Below are 21,078 nucleotides of genomic sequence, written 5' to 3' on the forward strand. Positions count from 1 at the left end.
TATATATATATATATATATATATATATATATATATATATATATATATATATAATAGTATATTTATTCTTTTTTACTCATCGTTTAGGACATTAACTCGGGCACCGATACACCTATTTAAACATTAATTTTTGTAATTATTCTTATTAAAATCTGTTAAATATGTAATCTGATAAAATTATTTTTCATGGCAAATCCACTCACCATTTGCACATATCGAATACTAATAATTTTGTGTATATTAATAATTAAAAATTTTAAAGTTTGACTACGATGTATTCGTCCACATCTATTTCAAAATAGAGGTATTAGGAAAACAAGGAACGAAGTCCAACGAGAATCTTGCCACGTTTGCTCTTTGACGCGTTATTCTCCTGTAATGCACGCATATTCTCCTCTGATGCATTAAATATCTAAATTTAAAGTGTGCGAGAAGAGAGCTTCCAACTAGTACCGGCCCGTCTGGAACTTGGAAATTTCGTAGGAATCCTGAAGAATTTGTACTAGTTAAGCCATAATTTCGGAAACAATAATCCATTGGTCACTTATGTACTAGTCAGTTCATATTTCAATACACGTTAATGTCTTCAAAAGAGTACAGCATGTTCCACGATGATGTCATTTCGCAACCAACCAGAAGAATCAGTAACAAAGACATAATTATATTTATGCGAACCGCCGCATCAAATGCGGATCCTACGGATTTCATGCGTTTCAACATTTTTACATTGGTTCCAGACATTATGGGTCAATGAAAAATACTGTGCGACAACAATGGTTGCATGACTTGGATGGTTAGCATGGATGGAGCTAACCGAGCCATATTAACTGAAACTCTGTCTATGGAAAACAGACCCAAAACCACTGAAACAAACACTGGCTTGAGCAGCCTTTTATGCTTCGATTGCCAAATGACCCCCAAGACTATACACACATGAGAAACTATATTGTAGCCAGACTTGCTTCCAAACTTTGTAGCGTAAATCCAAATTTGTACATTTCACCTCTTCATTGGGAACCTGCAGATTCTCAGTTTGGGTTAATAATGAACATGGGGAACAATAACTAAGGAACACCCAAAGAATACACGAGCTGAATAATTACATTTCCATAGAAACCAAACCCTCCAAAATTATTCCAATGTCATATATTCCAAACACCCTAACTTGCACTATCTAAGTGAAACTGCAAGCAAATTCTGCAGATAATTGATTCTTAAATTACAATTTTTCTTTGATTGTATGTAACCAAAAGAAACTGAGGCCAACTATAATTGGGGGTGAAATAAGGTTTCTGTCAGAGTTTAACTAATATGAAACTAGGTTCTCAGTCCGTTAGTAACCCTAAACTTTAACAGGCTAACATTGGTAAGACAAAATTGGCTTCTCAATTCTTGGGAGCTAATATTGGACAACAACTGGATGAATTAACACTTTCTCCTTAAAGCAAATGTCCCATTATCCAAGAAGTCTATCTACACAGGGAACAACAGCATGATGATCACATGTTTCAAGCAAACCATTCCAAACAATGGAAACATGAGGAATGCTAGAACAGCTGTATGCGGCATTCAAATTGGCTTCCAGATCTGTCAACATCCTCTCTTCCACATCCTAGTATCCTACCACTGCTAGTAAATTAGTACACAATTTCATGATATAGTCTTTTAGTAACAGCGCATTCCAATCATCTTATTGTACAGCATCTGAACATTTAAAGATCCAAAAAATTCAAAGGAACCAAACACGCCTCAACAATCAAACAACTAGTTTCTGGATTACATTTCTGGATCGGACCATTAACCAATAATTATCAGAGAGAAATATAGCCAATTGGCAACTTAGCATTATCATGTTTAGCTAACAAGTATAAGTCATCAGTCCCATGAAAGGAACCACAAATAAATACTGCAAAGTACAAACCAATCAAACAAAAGATAAATATATAACCTGATCACAACGCCATTTCAGCTTGCAGTGCAGCAAGCTCATCATCCTCAGCTGTAGGCTTCTGTGGAACAGGGCGAGTTGGTATCCTGTTGGTTGGGACCTGCACTGGATGCACAGGAGGAGCTGCAACAGGCTCTAGAAGCTGAGATTCCAACTCTGCTCCCTCCAGTTCCTCAAGTTCCGCTTCCAGTTCATCCTGTCAATTTTTCAGAGCAATAGGTGGTAAGTACAGGTGATAAGTAAATCAAAGAAAAAAATGAAAAGCAAGATTGGACATCTTAAATGGCTACAGTGAATTACCTCATCAAAATCAGCAGAAGCTCCTAGAGGAGCTGACAAAGCATCTTGTATTTGTTTCATATTTTCAGTTTGTTCGTTAATTTCATCCATAGTCTTGTCGACATCATCAATATTTCTGCAGGGGCACGATAAATAGTCATTTTGAGACCTTAAAAATGATTATGGGGGCGAATCCTAAAATGGACTCAAAATTAATACTCACGTTGCTTTTTGCATTGCTTTCATAGCTGCAGCTCCAGTCCTCAATGCATCAACAGTCTCTGTCGTAGCTTTAGCAGCTTCTAACATGATCATCTGTATAAAAAAATGGTTATATATTAACATACACAACATGTACTAGTAAACAGAAAAGCTCAAAACTATTTGAGTAGAAATTAACCTGATCATGGATTCTCAACTGAAAATTTCCAAGCTGCTCAATTTGTTGCTCGTAAAGTTTTTTCCTCTTCAAGGATTGGATAGCCGCTGTTAAGAAAATGCTTCAATTGTATTAACAAAAATTTCTATAACTCAATTTTCCATCGTGTTAAAAAGAAGTCCGGTGGCTTTTTAAAGGTAATCAACATTAGCCCACGAAAGCAAAATAAAAAAGGCCAGTGAATATAAGCTTTATTAGCTAATCAGCTAATCATAAGCAGCAGCGTCATCAGGTCATAAAAGTAAAATATGGTGAACATTGCTCCACAGATAATGCTTTATGAAATTTGCATCGTAAGTGTCAATTAAAATGCAGGTACATACAACCTAGATTTGATTTGATAAATCAATGTCAAGCCTACCCCAACATGCTTGGGACTAAAAGGCTTTGTTGTTGTTGTTGTTGTTGATAAATACAATGTCAACATGATCATATTAACAAATGATAACCACAATAACTGTCTCAAATACCCACATATTTGTTCATCCAATTTGCCATGTACCAAGAAAAATGACACAAAGAATATTTGATGCATAAATATAGCCACATAAGATGGATATTTTTCAAGTTTACAGTGCGGCATGTGTAAATAAGAACTTGATGCTCATTCCAGATGTACTCTACATAACGTCTCTGATTGTATTGCCAAAGCAGAAGTATGTATTTCAAGTTTCTCTGTGGTGGTTTACCATACCTCTTTTATTCTTTGCTTTTGAGAACTCCTTGGCCCTCTCAAGCTCAGCAGCTGCTTTTTTCTCCAGCACTTTTTCTTTCTTCTCCAGCATATCAAGAGTCTGCATATAGATAAAGCAAGCTTTTAGAACTTGAATTTATTGTGGCATAGGCATATGATGTGCCGAATATTAGTTATAACTTATAACATGGGCATAGTTCACCAGTTAGCTCAACATATAAAAATCCTCATCCCTTCCTAAGAGGTAAAAGATTCGAACTTTAGGAACCAATACAGAGAAACATACAATCATCATCCTATCATGGTGTCGATTATACAACAGGTCCACCTGGAGGAGCTTTCAAATGCCATGGGAAGAACTTATACATCCCATAAGTTCTGATGAAGTTTACATTACATCAGAATTCCAAGACATTAAGATAGAAGGATGGGAGTTTTTCTTTCTAGAGCTTTGGGGTGCACATGCATCCATCAAGCGAATAAACAAGCAATAATAATATTGCTCTTTCTGCTCAACTTTTTCTTTTTGAGATACTTCCTGTTCAACCTTAACAATGCAATACAAAATGAAGGGTACTCCAAGGTTACAATTGTTTAGACAACCAAAATAAGAAGGAAAAAAACAATGCATGTAAGAACATCTCAATGCATGCAATACAAGGTAATCATATTTCAGGAAATAATGTAGACAAAAGATCACCTCATTTAACTTGTCCAGAGTGGCCAACGCATTGGAGTTGGCTTGCTCCTTGGGCTTCCCAAAGATCCTATTGAACATGGACATGGCTGCACTTGCAACAGAAACTCAACACCTGTGAGGTGAAAAAACGGCAGACATCACTCACAGGCCAATTCAAGAAACTCATGAAGTAGAAACGTATCCACGAACAGCCAAGAAACGACCACGAGTGGAGAAGATTCTCCCAAGAAGGCATTTGTGTTACAAGAAGTGGCACTCCAGATTGCCAGCCTGGACTAGTAAGGCTTCGCTTGGATCGCAGGGGCCAATGGAAAAGCACTTTTCAGTTATTACATCCGGAAGCAACAGTTGGAAGCGTGTTTCTCAGAGCCATAACAACGGAATCTTACTGGAATTAGTAGATATACACCCACGTTAGTAGATCCCACTGTGCAGCGACACAAGAACAACAAAGAAACTGACCCTGCCATGTCTAGATATCGAAGTAGTGCAAAAGCCACGGGAACAAATTTCCTACCAAAATCGGGAAACTCATCCAGCGCCTTACAGAAATAAGGAAACGGAGCAACGCAGCAACCCTTATCCATCAGCCTCCACTTCAACGCAGAATTTCTCTCCTTTTTCAGCGGCAGGCAAAAGAAAAGGAAAGGATGAACTAACTAGCGCCTGCAATCATGAGCACCAACTGAACTAAACAGGAAACCAAAGCGCGCATCCAGCGGCGCCCCTGACCAACGCTATACTAACCAATCGCAAACCCGCGCGGAGCCGGACGCGATCCGAGCAGAAGCCACCGTCTAATCGATCGCGACGAACTAGAACTGGCGCCGACTCCGACGCGCGCCACGATCGCCGTCGCACAAACTAATCGCAGAACTCCCGGCTAGCATCGATCTGGCCATCGCGGCCGGATCTAGCCGGAGCGGAGGGGAGGGGAGGGGACGCGAGCGGGGGCGCTTACCAGATTAGTCGACGCCAGCGGCGGAGGCCTCTGGGAATGGGCGGGCGTGATTCGAGAGGGGAGGAGAGGAATCTGGGATTGGGCGGGCGTGATCCTCTGGAATTGGCAGCTTCAAGTGGGAGCGGGGGATCGGTTGGGATCGATGGGGGTGGACCGGTGGAGACGAGTTGAGTCGGATGGAGACGACCGCGTGCGCACGGCGGAACCGCGGAAGGTGACCGGGCGAAGCAAACGAAAACACGGCTGCTGTTTGTTTTTTTTTCTCTTTTTTTTTTCTGAGACCAGGATGGCAATCTTACCGGTTTACATGTTTACCTATGGGTAAATATTTTAATAGGATTAGGTATGAGTAATATTTAGTATTTGTGGATGAAAAATACTATCAGATGGGTATACAGCTATAAGTTTGAGTAAAATATACTCATATCTATGACACTTATTTACCCTAACGAATCTCTGACATGTGGACTCATTCATCTAAACTCTATCATTTTTTATCCACATCGTATAAATACGTATTTCTCATCTCCCCCACCACCACCCACACCCCCGCTCGCGTCGCCTTGCGCCACCACCCCGTCACCCCGCGTTATGCCCCGCTGCCTCGTGCTACTGTGTTGCCCCACCGCCATATCGCCTGGCCCTGCGCCGTTGTCGTGTGCTGGTGCCACATGCCTCCACCCCGCCCCGCGCTGATGTCGTGTCGCCCCGTCTCTCACCTTGCCCCACCTCATGCCGCCCCTCATCGTCGTGTGAAGCCCCGCGCCACCATGTCGCCTCGCCCTGCCATGCTGTACCGCGCCACCGCCTCGCGTCCCCACCCCACAGGTAAATGGGTATACCCGCGGGCGACAGGATTGATCTCTGTTACGTCCCAAACTCGTAATCATGTCTTAAGCATAGTCATACATCATAAGCATCATGTTTATTTTTGATCAATTTAATTTTGAAGTACTAGAGCATCCCATTTTGAGTTAATAGGTAGAGGGAAATAAAATTGAAAGAGAAACAAATATTTTTACAGTTGAAACAGGCTTGTTTCTCTAGCAAATGGGGCCCATATGAGTTAGCCAACCACCCTCTCTCCTTGATGGACAACTCTCCCTCACTCTCACTCACTCGCACGCTCTCTCCCTCTCCCACCTGAGCAACCAAGTTGCTGCTCCCCCTCCTCTCTCAAGCTCTCTCTCTTTCTTCCTTAGATTCCTCCTCTGAGAAGCAAAATCAAGATATGTATGTGGTACCCACGCGATCTTTAGCTTCTAAGCTTCCCATATATCCAATTCTTTCGTACATGCCTGAAGAATTCGAGCCGTTCTTGACCTCTTTTGGTGTTCTTGGTTGAAGCAACGAGGAGCAACAGCATTTTTCCTCTTCCCCCGAGCTTTTCCTCCTTCACCCCACGGTCAACGGCCTCGACAAAGGACCTTAAGTAAGTCTCCTAGGATTTCATGGCGAGAATGTGCATTTTGGTTGGTTGAATCCAAGTTTTGGAGCTTCGGTTGCGAAGTTGCAAAGCACCTTGAGTTGTTGAGGCTTTGGAGCAAAAAAAGAGGATTTAGATGAGTTTGAGCTAGAAAATCGTGTTGCCTTATTGGTGGATGAAGTCTAGAACCCATGTGTTAGTGCAAACTCTTCACTCCTTAGATTGGTGAGGCGCACAAATCAAATCGGCCAAAGTTTCCCCACAAAGAACTCTCTCTGCAATAACCCAGAGATTCCTGGTGTAACCTAGAAGTTTCGAGTAGCACTGGGAAATCGTGTGGGTTTAGTGTGTAAATTGAGTCTACAACCATTGGCCTAGATCATATACATGTTTATGTGAAATATTTGACATGCAAGTCGAATCGGTCTAGAAAAATTATCACGAGCTCAAGTCTGCAAGAACTCGGAAGTTCCAGGTTATCTCAAGTTAGATTTAACCAAGCACCCTCACTCAGAACCTCACCTGGAGAATCCTATCAACCCAGAAGTTCTAGGTATAACCTGAAAGTTTCGGATTATTCCGATTTAGGATTAGCCGAGCACCCCCATTCAGAAGCAAACCCGGATATTTCAGCCCAACACAGAAGTTCTGACTTCAACCCGAAACTTCCGAGTTAATTCAAAAGTTGCTAACCGAGGACCTCCATCCGGAGGTTCATTCGGAAGTTCCATAACTTGGAAATTCCGAGTTCAACCCGAAACTTTCGGATTCTATCAGAGTTTTTGAACTTGTTTAGATCATAGACTTCGTTAATCTTTCGTGTGTCTTGTACTTTTAACTTGTTGTTATGCATCTTATAGAATACATCTTTGCACCTCATTAATGCTTATCACATTGCATGTATTCTTCTTTAGTGAACGAAGAACTGGAGTGTGACGCGGGTATGATGGAGGGCAGTCCGAAATTCCTTGAGTGCTACGCAGGTAGCATCAGGTAGGCGTCGAAGTAGCAAGATAATCATCTAAGCATATTCTACCCACTACTTTAGATCAGTTGTTTCTAATTTGAGAAGTTATGATATATGTATGTTGTGCATGAATAGCGAGTCGATGTTGGGAATTATGGGCAGAACTTATGTTGTTGCATTGATCTTACCTTAGTTATCTGATGTTTCCTATCCTTGTAATCTGGGTTTAACTATGTGGTTGTCTAACTTCAAAGGTTAACCGAATGCTTAGCAATGCATAGTTCATCGGTAGAAGTCGTGCGGTGGATTCAACCACTGCTCGTGAACTTAGGGCTTATTTACTTGTTCAAAAAGGAATTGATAATGATGTTGGGATGTATGAGTTGTGAGGATGATGCAAGATGTGAGTGGTGTCAGGGGTAGGTCGGGAGAGGAGCCTGGATACCATAGACCGTTTACATCGATTAAATCGTCCATCAGTGCCTTTGGCTTTAGCACTTTCTGTACAAACAACATATCCATTTATGGGAAGGATAAGCTAAATATTGTGATCCTTTGACTTGCACATCTCGGGTGTCGTGGGTATAATAGGATTGTAGGGGTATCTAGTTTGCTCTAGAAGTAGTTCTAGATGACTCCTGCACCTAGAGATATTTGTTCAAACGGTTAGGGCTTATTTGGGAAAGGTTGTCACGAGTACCCCTTGTGTGAACTTTAGCGGGTCGCACAAGCCGAATGGTCCTCGTGTCGTATGGGTAAAAGAGTACCCTTACAAGGTGTAAAAATAATTTGAATTGCCGCGTTCTCGGTTATAAGCATGCTTATATCCATTCGCATCAGCCGTAGAGTCATGAATGTGCAATGATGTGGTACCGTATGTTGGGATGTGGTTGAGATGGTTCTATTCACAGATGTGTTTATGATGGTTCTATTACAGATATTTATGATGTTAATGATTACAGGATAGGAGGGGTATATATGTATGGTTAAGTATAGATGCTCACATTACTGTGTCCAAATTTGCTTTCGCTTATGAATTTACTTAACCATGTGATCGTCTCCTTGCTAACATCCAAATCTATGATCCTTGGAGTCGGGTTATTTATATGTACCTATTATAGATTAAGTCTTGCGAGTACCTTCGTACTCACACTGCTCTTTCAGGTGCTACCGATACGGAGAATGTAGTGTTCGGCTACTTTATGCCCGCTGATGTAGGTGGCGGGGATTAGTAGTGCAAACTACTTGAATAACGTTATTTTGGGTGGAGCCTAAGGGCATATGGCTCCACCTATTTTTTATTGTTGATAAATATTTTCCTCCACTACGTAATTTCTCTTTTGGCTAGGTGATAATCTGTTTTATTGTCCTCCTAGCTCTCTTTTGTTGTAAATTGTTAGAAATTGTTAATACTCAAAGACTTGTGATATATTTTCAATTACTCGCTTTTTATTAAGATTTGTTGTGATGATGTACGTTGGAAAGGTGTGTGTTCTGATCTTAGGTACAAAACATATACTGAGACTACAGAATAGCATTATGGTTAATCATATTGCAGTCGTGATTATAGAAATGATCGACTTAATCATTAATTAGAATATTTTTTGAACGGTTTCTAACAACGTGGTATCAGAGCTTGGTTTAATGAATTTGCTTAAAATGCTTAGGTGGGGTTAATAAAACATGTCAACTCCACTAAGACAACCCACTAAGGTTTATCTTTAGATCCTAAGTAATTACTCTACTTTATTCCTCACCTTGTCTTAGATTTTGTCGTACATCTTCTTGTGGATAATATGTTTAATTTTAATACCTTACTCGTCTCTTTCTTAAGGGATTAAGGATGGCCACTTTGGATGAGTGGTTATAAGTTGGTGAATATGAGAGAAATGTAATAGGGCTTAACTTCCTTGCGTGAACTTTTGAACGATTAAGTTACTATACTATACCTCTAAGTGTAACGTATTCTTGGTTGCTAGACCTATATTGTTTTTGTTTCCGCATTGTGTTGTTCCATATTATGATGTCTTTGTGATTTATGTTGCATCGAAGCAATTGACAAAAAAGTAAGAAGGTAAGGACCGCACCCTGATGGTGGTAAATATTGGGGGTTCAACCAATGCGAGGTAGGAACCTGGTGTGTCTCGTACGGCAATGGTATATGAAGTGAATACGTTAGCAATAATGTATAAACATTCACCATACAATGGTAGTTATGGTCGTCTACTCACGTGGCAATTGCATGGGGTGTCCCGTAAGGCAACAGTACGGGAAGTGACTACGTTGGTAACAACGTATAAAACGTCGCTTGTGCGGCAAGTTGCACAAGCACCATTCGCTCGAACACTTTTCTTTCTTGCGTGAAGGGTGATGATTGCTGGTCGTTATGTATGAATACTTGTGATGATTATGATATTGATGCTTATGGGGAGCGATGCACTCGAGAAAGAGACGTGTAGATAGGGATCAAGCATGCCTTTATTTCCATATCGCTCATATTGCATGCATTTTTTCCAATATACGGTATTATGGATCCAAGCAAGTGATATCCGACGAATGCTATTTTTGCTATGTCGGATTTTGACCTTTCACCTCTCTTTCATCTTATCGTCACAATAGTATGAGGACCCACCAAAATCTCGGAGATCTTCCTGAGGGTTCTGATGAGAACAATCCAGTACCACCTCCATTGCCGAGTATGACAGACGTCTTAATACAGATTGAGCAAAACCGCCAAGCTCAGACTGCCCTTCTTGAGGCTCTCATGCACAACACGGCCCCTCACAGAGCAGGTGGAGCTGGACGTTGAGATGACTTCACATATTTTCTTTGAACTCAGCCGCCCACCTTCACACGTGTTGAGGATCCTCTCAACGTGGACCATTGGCTTCGCACTATCGAGCAAAAGCTCGCTCTCCTTCGGTGCGAGGACCATGAGAAGGCTTTATTTGCCGCACATCAACTCCAAGGCGCGGTCGATGCATGGTGGACCAACTACCTCGCCATACATGCCGCTGATCATCGCGTCTCTTGGGCAGAGTTCTGCCAAGCCTGCTGTGACTATCATATTCCCAAGGGGCTAATGAAGATCAAAAGGCAGGAATTCGTGGACCTCTAGCAGAAAGGTAAAGTTGTTATGGAGTACGTGCAAGTGTTCAACCACTTAGCACAGTACGTGCCAGAAGAGGTCAACACCAACGCATGGAAGCAATATCGATTTGTAAATAGCCTCTCTTCCAAGATGCAAGACCACTTATCGGTGCATGAGTTCACCAACTTCAACTAGTTGGTGAGCACCTCCCTCATGGCCAAAATCAAGATGAAGAACCTCCAACAGGAGAAGAAGCGCAAGAGGGTCCCGTCGTCTTCCATAGGCAGGCGCCGCTCTCTTATGACCCTCGGAGGCCCATGCTATAACTGTGGGTGAGTCGGCTACTTTGTGCGGGATTGCCGATTCCTGAAGCCAGGAGCTATGGTGACTGCTCCAAGGCTGCCACTATCGGTGCAACCTCCTCAGCAAGCCTCTCAGACTGCGTAACCTCCTCGAGAAGTGGTATTCTCTATTGATCTTTTACCTGGTACGACCCCAATTTCAAAGATGTCTTATCGGATGCCATCGAATGAATTAGCAGAGTTGAAGCCGTTTAGGAGTTGCTCTCAAAGGGTTTATTTTATCTGAGCTCCTCACCTTGGGGATGCCCAACACTCTTTGTGAAGAAGGATGGTACTTCGCGGATATGTGTCGATTACCGTCTATTGAATGAGGTCACTATTAAGAACAAGTATCCATTTTCTTAGATTGATATTTTGTTCGATCAATTGACCGGTACCCGGCTACCATCAAATAAAGATCCAACCAGAGGATATTCCAAAAACGGCCTTCTCTACCAGTTACAGGCTTTATGAGTTTACCGTCATGTCTTTGATGAACATGATCTTCATAGAAGAACTTGATAAGTTTGTCATAGTTTTCATCAATGATATTCTCATTTACTCCAAGACTGAAGAAGAACATATAGAGCATCTTTGAGTTGTTCTTGGCTAACTTCGAGATCACCGCCTCTATGCCAAGTTCAGCAAATGCCAGTTTTGGCTTAAGCAAATCGCTTTTCTAGGTCATGTCTTATCTAAAGACGGTGTTTCCATTGACTCGAGAAAAATACAAGAGGTTCTCAATTGGGTTCAACCTAAGAATGTCACCGACATATGGAGTTTTCTGGACTTATGGGTTATTACCACCGGTTCATCGAGAACTTCTTCAAGATTTCAAAGCCCATGACTGAGCTATTGAAGCAAGAAAGTGTATTCGAGTGGTCAAATGAATGTGAGTCAGCTTTCCAAACTATGAAGAAATTTCTCACGACCGCTCCCATTCTTGCTCAGTCTGAAGTGGACAAGGGTTTCGACGTCTATTGCGATGCTTCGCGCATAGGCCTCAGATGTGTTCTCATGCCAGAAGGTCAAGTTGTTACGTATACTTCACACCAATTGAAGCGACACGAAGAAAATTATCCAACTCATGACTTAGAGCTTACGGTAGTTGTACACACTCTAAAGATTTAGCACCACTATCTATTGGAAAATCTATGTCATATCTACACGGATCATAAAAGTCTCAAGTATATTTTCACTCAAGCTGATTTGAACATGAGACATAGAAGATGGCTTGAGCTAATAAAGGATTATGAGCTGGAAGTTCATTATCACTCCGGCAAGTGAATGTTGTCGTTGATGCACTGAGTCAAAAGGCTAGATGCAATTGTCTTTCACTCCAGCCTAGAGTCACCACGCTTTGTGATGAATTCCAAAGGTTTGGACTTGATATGGTTTTAGTGGGAATTCTTGCAAACCTGGAGATCAAATCCACCCTCCTAGATCAAATCAAAGAAGCTCAGAAAGATGATAAGGGCATGGCCTGAATTCTAGATAAAATGAAGGAAGGCAAAGCGACTTGTTTTTTTGAAGATGGTCAAGGTATCCTATGGTTTAGGAAGAGGTTAGTGGTTCCAAAAGTTGATGTATTGAGAAAAAAAATTCTAGATGAAGCTCATGATTCCTTGCTATTCATTCACCCAAGGAGTACCAAGTTGTACCAAGACCTCAAGTCCAGATTTTGGTGGACCCATATGAAGCGAGAAATCGCTTGTTATGTCGCTGAGTGTGATGTTTGCCGGAGAGTTATGGCCGAACACCTCAAACCGGCTGGTACGCTCTAGCCCTTACTAGATTACCTAAGACCTCTTGGAAGTAGGAGGAGATCGGTATAGATTTCATTACCGAATTACCTAGTATAGATTTCATTACCGGATTACCCAAGACCTCTCGAGGGTATGACTCAATTTGGGTCACCATGGACCGACTCAAAAAGTTAGCACACTTTCTTCCTATGAAGACTTGGTACAGTGCCAAGGACTATGCAGAATTATACCTCACCCGAATTGTTTGCCTTCATGAAATTCCGAAGAAGATCATCTCCGATCGAGGTACTCAGTTTACCTCATATTTCTGGAAGAGCCTTCATGAATCTATAGGAACCAAGCTCTTCCATAGCACCTCTTACCACCCTCAGACTGATGGTCAAACTAAGGGTGAATCAAATCTTAGAAGATATGTTACGAGCTTGTGCTCTCACATTTGGGAAGAAGTAGAAAATTTGCTAGGTGTTTGCGGAATTCTCATACAACAACAGCTATCAGTCGAGTATTGGAATGTCTCCATTTGTAGCTCTCTATGGTCAAAAATGCCGAATACCGTTGAATTGGTTCGAGTCCGGTGAAAGAGCTTTTCTAGGCCCGTATTTGGTCAAAGAGGCAAAAAGAACATGTTCTGACCATTCGCAAGTATCTCCTCAAGGCTCAATCTTGTCAAAAAAAGTTATGTGGATCATCGCTAAAGAGAACTTGTATTCGCCATTGGATATTTCTTCTATCTCAAGGTGTCCCCTCCCAAGGGGATTTGACGCTTTCAAGTCAGAGGGAAGTTAGCATCTCGATATGTGGGACCTTTCCAAATCATCGCTCAGCGAGGAGAGGTGGCCTATCAGTTGGACTTACCTTCATCCCTCTCCACCATTCATAATGTATTCCACATCTCTCAATTGAAGAAATACCTTCGAGTCCCAACTGAAGTCATTGAAGTTGCAAACCAGGATTTGCAACCGGATCTCTCTTATTGCGAGCAACCAATAAGGATTTTGGATGAAACTGAGTGCAAGACTCGACGCCACTCCATCAAGTTCATCAAAGTGCAATGGAGTAATAACTCGGAAGAGGAGGCAACTTGGGAGCATGAGGATCGAATCCGCTCCGAGTTTCCTTATCTTTTCAAAAACTTGTGAGTATCTTTTCAATTCTGCATATGTTGAGCATCTCACACGTGTTATGTTCATCATCATGTTGGTCGGGAATTTTGTTCCCAAAGGATCCCGCTTAGCAACCATTTCAGCTAGGACAAAACCCTTCTTGGCGGTCTGACCGCCCAAAGACTCATGATCTGATCGTAGGAACCCAAAACTCTCTGTATAGAATTTGGTCTAACCGTTATACCTACGGCCACCAACCATCTCGTGGTCTGATCGAGCCTAGCTTAAGTCCAACCGCCATGGCACAGGAGGGTCCGATGGCTATCTTTTATGCTGTCACTGAATTTCGACAAAAATTTTTACAATCTATGAGAGAATCTTCCCCACTCCACCAGCATTACCATCTCCGAGAGATGGAAATATTTTTCCAGTTCAAACGGACTTGTTTCCCTAGCAAATGGGGCCCACATGAGCAGCTTTCCCTCACTCACATGCTCTCTCCCTCTCCCACCTGAGCAGCCGAGCTGCTACTTCCCTCTCCTCTCTCTCAAGCTTTCTCTCTTTCTTCCTCCGATTCCTCCTCCAAGAAGCAAAATCGAGGTATGTATGTGGTACCCACACAATCCTTAGCTTCTAAGCTTCCCATCCATCCAAGTCTTTTGTGTGTGCTTGAAGGATTCTAGCTATTCTTGACCTCTTTTGGTGTTCTTAGTTGAAGCAACGAGGAGCAACGGCATTCTTCCTCTTCCCCAAACTTTTCCTCCTTCACCCGACGGTCACAGGCCTCGACAAAGGACCTTGGGTAAGTCCCCAAGGATTCTATGGAGAGAATGCACATTTTGTTTGGTTGAATCAAGTTTTGGAGCTTCGGTTGCGAAGTTGCAAAGCTCCTCGAGTTCTTGAGGCTTTGGAGGAAAAACAAAAAAGAGGATTCGGTTGAGTTTGAGCTAGGAAATCGTGTTGCCTTGTTGGTGGACAAAGTCTAGAAACCATGTGTTAGTGCAAGCCCTTGACTCCTTAGATTTGTGAGGTGCACAAATCAAATCGACCAAAGTTTCCCCGTGAAGAACTCTCTCTACAACAACCCGGAGGTTCCGGGTGTAACTTGAAAGTTCCAGGTAGCACTGGGAAATCCCCGTTGAATTGTACTCAGAAATCGTGTGGGTTAGTATGTAAATTGAGTTCAGAACCCTTGGCAAGTGTATATAAATGTTTATGTGGGATAGATTTGACATGCAAGTCGAATCGGCCGAGGAAAATCATCGTGAGCTCAAGTCTGCTAGAACTCTGAAGTTCCCGCCTTAGCCCGGAAGTTCCGAGTTATCTCGAGTTAGATTTAATCCGACCTTAACCTCACCTGGAGAATCCGATCAACCTGTAAGTTCCAGGTATAACTCGAAAGTTCCGAATTCATCCAATTTAGGATTTGCCGAGCACCCCCATTCGGAAGCGAACCCGGATATTCTGGCCCAACCCAAAAGTTCTAACCTCAACCTAGAACTTTCGAGTTAATTCAAAAGTTGCTAACCGAGGACCCCCATTTGGAGGTTCACCCCCAAAGTTCCGTAACCCGGAAGTTCCGAGTTTAACTTGGAACTTCTGGATTATGTCAGAGTTCTCATTTTTATCTATTTTCTATATTTTTTAATTTTGTAGCTATTTTTTTTATTTTTTTCAGGCCGGTCTTGACCGGGCATGCCGTGCACCGATGGGTTGCCCATGCCGCTGTGCCACAATCACGCCCAGGCCAGCCCGACATGACATGGTTCATGACGGCAGTGCCATGGGCTGAGGACGCGGCACACGTACTAGCACGACACAGCCCGTTACACTAGTCGGGCCTATCAGGCCAGGCTATGTCTAGCCGGGCCCATGTCTAGCCGGCCTGATAGGCCCATTTGGACACCTCTGGTGTGAACTTTAGTGCTTTTAATTATTTTCTCATCTTATGACTGCAATGTCTATGCATGAATTTGAAAGGGATTTTGGACGCCCCACGGCTGATTTTCAATTAGATTGTTTGATGCTAAAATTTAGATGGTTTTCTTTATTTGGCCACCTAATTTATCTCCAGACCAAAACTGGCCACTTTTTCAATAAGTCTAATGTGGTTTTTATATTGACTGTTGTACCTGCTATTTTAAAAACTGTTATAACTCAACTATGTTGCATATGCCATATTCCCTTTTAACTTAGTGTGCAAGAGAAATGAAAAACACCTTGAGCTTCTAAACATTTGTTGTATTCGAGAGATTTAGACTCTTTATAGGCATCGTATTTGTAATATTTAAGTAATTTGTTTAACACATGGAAATATTACCTAAACTCCACATTACTCATTCTAAATTTTAGGGAGTGGCATAAATTATTCATATTTTTCTTCTGTAATTACTACGCAGACATGACAATAATTTTTGCCTCATTAATTATATCGTTGATGATTGGTGAACCACCCACCAATCTAACAAACTTGTTGAAGAATTGAGGGGTGCTTTGAGTAGACGAATCACGAGACGAATACACATGGGTTTTTAGACAGGTTCGGGCCTCTCAGAAGATAACAACCATACGTCATGTTTGTCTTGTATTGATCTAAGCCTATTACAAGGGGGGTATGGCAGGCTTAGATGGATATAAACCTAATCGGCGACTTCCTCATTGGCTTCTCTTTGGTTTGTCTTGACTTGTTTTGGCTTGTTCTTTTTTCTGGCTCTCTCCATCTTGTCCTCCGCAGGGTCCATTGGCTTCATATATATATGGGGGTGTCCTACGTCCTCTGGACTTCTCCTTCCTATTCTTAAATATAAATCTTCCTAGTTATGGGACACCTTGGGTATCTATCAGTAGTTTTCTTTCTTCTATGAATCTCCTTCCCAAAGATAAAGATATGCCACTGAGAATTATGGGAAACCCTAGGGTATCCAGATATGGTAACTATTCATTATTCATCGTTAAGCCCCCCATTAGTACATAAAATGAAGCTTCAACGGTTCAAGTACATATCCAGCAAATATAAGTTTTTTGTCTGACCATGTTATCGAGTAGACTAAATTTCTGATTAGGATGAAGCATCTTACCAAATTTCCTGGGTTTTCAAATCACCTACTCGGGATTCCGAATGCCTTCGAGTTCTCAAGAGAGTATTGGATTATTTTGTCCCATCCGGATAGGTTTTCTAGTCGACTCAAAAAAATTATCCCAACCTGACCAAGTACAAGGGAGATAAGACTCGTCGTTGGCTAGGATCGAAAGTTGCACAATGGCAGCAAAAAGTTTGCGTGGTAGTGGAAAAGATTCTCTGTCATGAATGTGAAGGGTTCATCGCTCCATCCTTTCGATTGCTCCCATACACTAAAAAACCCAGCGAGTAAATGACTACACCGAAGTCTGTCTCTTTGTTCGCGTCAGTCAGCTAAAAAAATGTAGCCTTGATGACTGAGCGTCACTTGGACGTCCGTGACTCAAAATGTGGCCACACTCGGAGTTAATACTTGGGAGGTAAGGCGTCTCACCTCCTGACCCGTTGGTCTACATAAACCTCTGGATGACGGAGTCTTGGCTGCATCAAACCTGATCTTCATCAGGAACCTCCTCCTTCACCTGAATACACTCCTTCATCTCCTAATTATTCCCCATCCTCCCCCAATTACTCTCCCCTCAGCCCGCTGTCATCTCCAACCGAATCTAATTTAGTGGTGGAGGTAGTCGATGTCTCCTCCGACTAGGAGGCTGAGGGGAAAGTGGCAACTCACAGCATCCCCATTAAAGATGGCAAGCCATCGTCATCCCTAGTCCAAGATGAGGTGGACGGGGACCTTCTGGAGGCAGAAATAGAGGTGGAAGAAGCGGCGACTAAGGCAGGCAAGAGGGAGGCATCTGACAGCGTCTCCATTAAAGATGATAAGACACCGACAGCTTCATCCTCTCCATCCTCATGCTATTCCAGCGAGGACAACCAGAGGGAGTAGCCGAAGTAGCGACATCAACAATGAGGGTGGAGAGCCAATGCCTTTTCAAACCCTATATCGTTCGAGATGTCGATGATCGGGTGACGACACCGACGAGTTTAGCATGGGGCTAGAATGTCGATGACTTGGTCTCCTCCGTTAGCACCAATGGTTGGAGAGAAACAGGGGAGTCTCTCCTTCCTCTTTCTAAGTTGGTGAAGCTTCGTTGGTCGAAGACTCTCCTACCTCTTTGTCGAGTAGATTTTTTAGGACTTGTAATCCTCTTTCTCTTAGCTTATCTATAAAAGAGCTCAAAAAATCTTATTAAATGGAAGATTCCTATTTCTACTCTAATACATGTGTATGACTGTGAACCTTCTTTTGAATACAAGGAAGTTTTAACAAGTGTCCAGTGTTTCTTTCGGATAGTTTTGAGGTTTGCGGAATTTCTTGTCGGGATGTTTGTTGTGATGGTCTTATGTTCGACTTCAAGCAGAAAACGTCTGAGTTTTCAAGAACTCGGGGACTCGACAAGGTTCTTCGCAATCCCTAAAAGAAAATTTATTCCCTTTTCATTAAAGAAAAGATATGCGTGACTAGTTTTGTATTCCTGGTATACATGAAGCCCTTGACTGGCTATTGGGGAAGGACTAACGGATGGGCAGTCCAAACTACCAAAAGTGTGCATGGGTATAAGTTCTCAAATTGCAGCTTATCTCAATTTTTTTGAAGGTATTCTTTCAAGGATAGGTGAAAAAATGTATATTAATAATATGATAATGAATATTACAAAATGTATTCTAAATACTTACACATAGAACTTACGAAGCTGGTTGATATTCTAAGATTTTCTAAGGACTTGTCCATTCTCCATAGCTAACCTATATGACCCTGGTTGATTACATTCAGCACCCTATAAGGACATTCCCACTTTGGAGATAACTTGTTGCTGTCCTTCTAGCTCTGTATGAGTCGTAGAACTAGATCTCTGGTTTTGAAGGATCTTTTACGGATGTTCTGGTCCTAGTAGCATCGAAGAGCTTGCAGGTACCATGCTGATCTTATCAACACTTGTGTCATTTTTTCCTCGACAACATTAAGGTTATCCTACCTTCTCGGGACTTCATCCCTGTTGACGTACAGGTCAACTTGGGAAGATTTGATTTTTATTTCACAAGGCAGCACTACTTTGGCCCTGTAGACTAGGAAGAAAGGCGTTTCACCTGTCGCCCTGATGGACGTTGTTCGAAGTGCCCATAATACGTTAGGCAACTCAGAAGCCCAAACTTTAGTGTATGCGGATAAGCGGTTGAAGACGAGGGTTTTGATTCCTCGAAGTACTAGGCTGTTTGCCCGCTTGACCTATCCATTACTTTGTGGATGTGACATGGACGCAAAGCAGACTGTAATGTTGAGCTCTTTGCAATAATCGATGAACGCCGCACTGGAGAACTGAGTGTTTGTCGGAGGATGAACTCCTGTCGCAGGGATCCTGAGAGACCCCTTTTTAGAGATTCGGCCGGGGGGGTGATCCTGAATGAGTTCGTCGGAGAAATAAATGGAAGTGAAAAATAAATACAACGGCCGGTGGTGGGGGATGGTCGACCTAGTGCAAAGAGAAATAAATGCACCGGAGTTTAGACAGGTTCGGGCCGCACGGGGGCGTAATACCCTACTCCTGTGTGGATGCTATATCCTCCCTTGAAGGGAATCCCTCAGGAATATATCTGGTTACAAGAATATATTGTCTAACTGAGAGCTTGAGGCTCCCTTGCTCTAGCTCTGCTCAAGCTTGCTTGCGGTGTTCTTCGGATGATGTCTTCGATCGTCTCGATCTGTCTTCGGATGTTTTCTCGTGTGTTTAGGTCTACCTTTGATGATCTTTTTTCGATCCTTTTTCTTGTGTTGTCCATCCCTTCCTTTTATACACTCACCGGCCACGACATACCCCAAATGGGAAAGAGGGGGCACAAGTTCCAAGACGCCACAACTGAGAAAGGCGTCATCATTCCCTCTGGGCGAAGTGACAGGGGTGGTGGAAAAACGCGACGCGCATCCGACCACCCGTCACTGTGGACGTCCTGGCGCCGTTGAGAGGGCCCACCGGGCGGCCACAGAGGCACCCGGCGCGCCCACCCTGTCTTGTTCTTCTGCCAGGGCAGGGTGGCAGGCGGAACGCCTTGATCCCGGCAACGTTATCCCGAGACATACCGGATGATACGGGACGGGACTCGTGCAATTAATGGACCCACGCCCCCCTGCCAACGTATGGCAGGGACTGACACTGCGGCGGGAGCAGTTGGGGATGTCAGGACGCGCATGCCCATTAAATGCGGTCTTGGACCTCTGACCAGTTGACACCTCGTCGGCGGGCCCTTCTGGGTCGTCGGGGCTTCGGGTGTCCTCGCGCGAACCTTCGGGGAACCGAGTGCTCAGGGGCTGCCACGTGCAACCCCGAGTACCCTCTCCCGAGCGCCTTTGCACGCACCTTCGGGGAACCGAGTGCTCGAGGGCTGCCACGTGCAGCCCCGAGCACTCTCTCCCGAGCACTTCTGTAGAACCTTCGGAGAACCGAGCGCTCGGGGGCTGCCACGTGCAGCCCCGAGCACTCTCTCCCGAGCACTTAGCTTTTCGGCCCATCGGGGGACTAAGGTACTCGGGGGCGAGCGGGCACCTCCCCGAGCACTTTCCTCCCGGTACTTGGACTCTGTGGGTCATCGGGGAACTGGGGTGCTCGGGGACCAGAGGCTGCGGCCCCGAGCACCTTCTCCTGGAACTTAGAATTTCCTCATCCCGCAGGAGGGACCTCGCAGGATGGTGACACGTGGAGGACGGCTGGCCTGGCCTCGGGACTCAGAGACCCCCGGTTCCTGATACACCGATAGTGTTGTTGTCAGTGATGATTCTACTCAGGATGTCGAATCTTGTCATGACGCTTTTCATGATGAACTTCTTGGTGGCCACCAACGTAATTTTTTCGACTGGCTCAGCTTCAATCCACTTGGTGAATGTATCAATTCCGACAAATAGGAACTTGAAGCCCCTGGACACAACCGGGTAGGGTCCTAGAATATCCAACCCCCAAGTCACGAATGGCCACAATAACGGTATCGTCTGTAGGGCTTGAGCGGTTTGATGTATTCTTCTAATGTGAAATTGATAGCTCATGCACTTTTTAATAACTCGCTCGCATCATGGAGAGCTGTAGGTTAATAGAAACCTTATCTAAATGTCTTTCTGACCAGGGTTCAGAAAGAAGCATGAGCTCCGCACACCCTTCCATGGATTTCTTCGAGTATTTCTCTACCCTACTTATGAGAGATGCATTTTATGAGTACTCTATGAGCACCTTTTCAATAAAGAATGCCATCCACCAATCTACACATCTTGGATCGACAGGAAATTTGCTCGGTTAGT

General features: G+C 43.3%; 1 protein-coding gene across 1 annotated transcript; it reads right to left on the bottom strand.

Moving 5' to 3' along the window:
* Window positions 1-644: 644 nt before the first annotated feature.
* LOC133901678 (vacuolar protein sorting-associated protein 32 homolog 2-like) lies at window positions 645-5,215 on the bottom strand. The gene is made up of 8 exons (XM_062343116.1): window positions 5,021-5,215; window positions 4,060-4,171; window positions 3,360-3,459; window positions 2,627-2,712; window positions 2,450-2,541; window positions 2,248-2,362; window positions 1,948-2,143; window positions 645-1,017 (listed from the first exon to the last, which is right to left on the bottom strand). The coding sequence occupies exons 2-7, from the start codon at window positions 4,141-4,143 to the stop codon at window positions 1,952-1,954; spliced, it is 669 nt and encodes a 222-aa protein (XP_062199100.1). The 5' UTR covers window positions 4,144-4,171; window positions 5,021-5,215; the 3' UTR covers window positions 645-1,017; window positions 1,948-1,951.
* Window positions 5,216-21,078: the final 15,863 nt, after the last annotated feature.

Source organism: Phragmites australis, chromosome 20 (assembly GCF_958298935.1).
Source record: "Phragmites australis chromosome 20, lpPhrAust1.1, whole genome shotgun sequence".
Lineage (NCBI taxonomy): Eukaryota > Viridiplantae > Streptophyta > Magnoliopsida > Poales > Poaceae > Phragmites > Phragmites australis.

Coding starts and splice junctions, on each gene's coding strand:
- LOC133901678 (XM_062343116.1), bottom strand. CDS start 4,143: ATGTCCATGTTCAATAGGATCTTTGGGAAGCCCAAGGAGCAAGCCAAC. Junction 3,460..4,059: donor CTCTGGACAAGTTAAATGAG/GTGATCTTTTGT, acceptor ATCTATATGCAG/ACTCTTGATATGCTGGAGAA. Junction 2,713..3,359: donor AAAAGCAAAGAATAAAAGAG/GTATGGTAAACC, acceptor TTTTCTTAACAG/CGGCTATCCAATCCTTGAAG.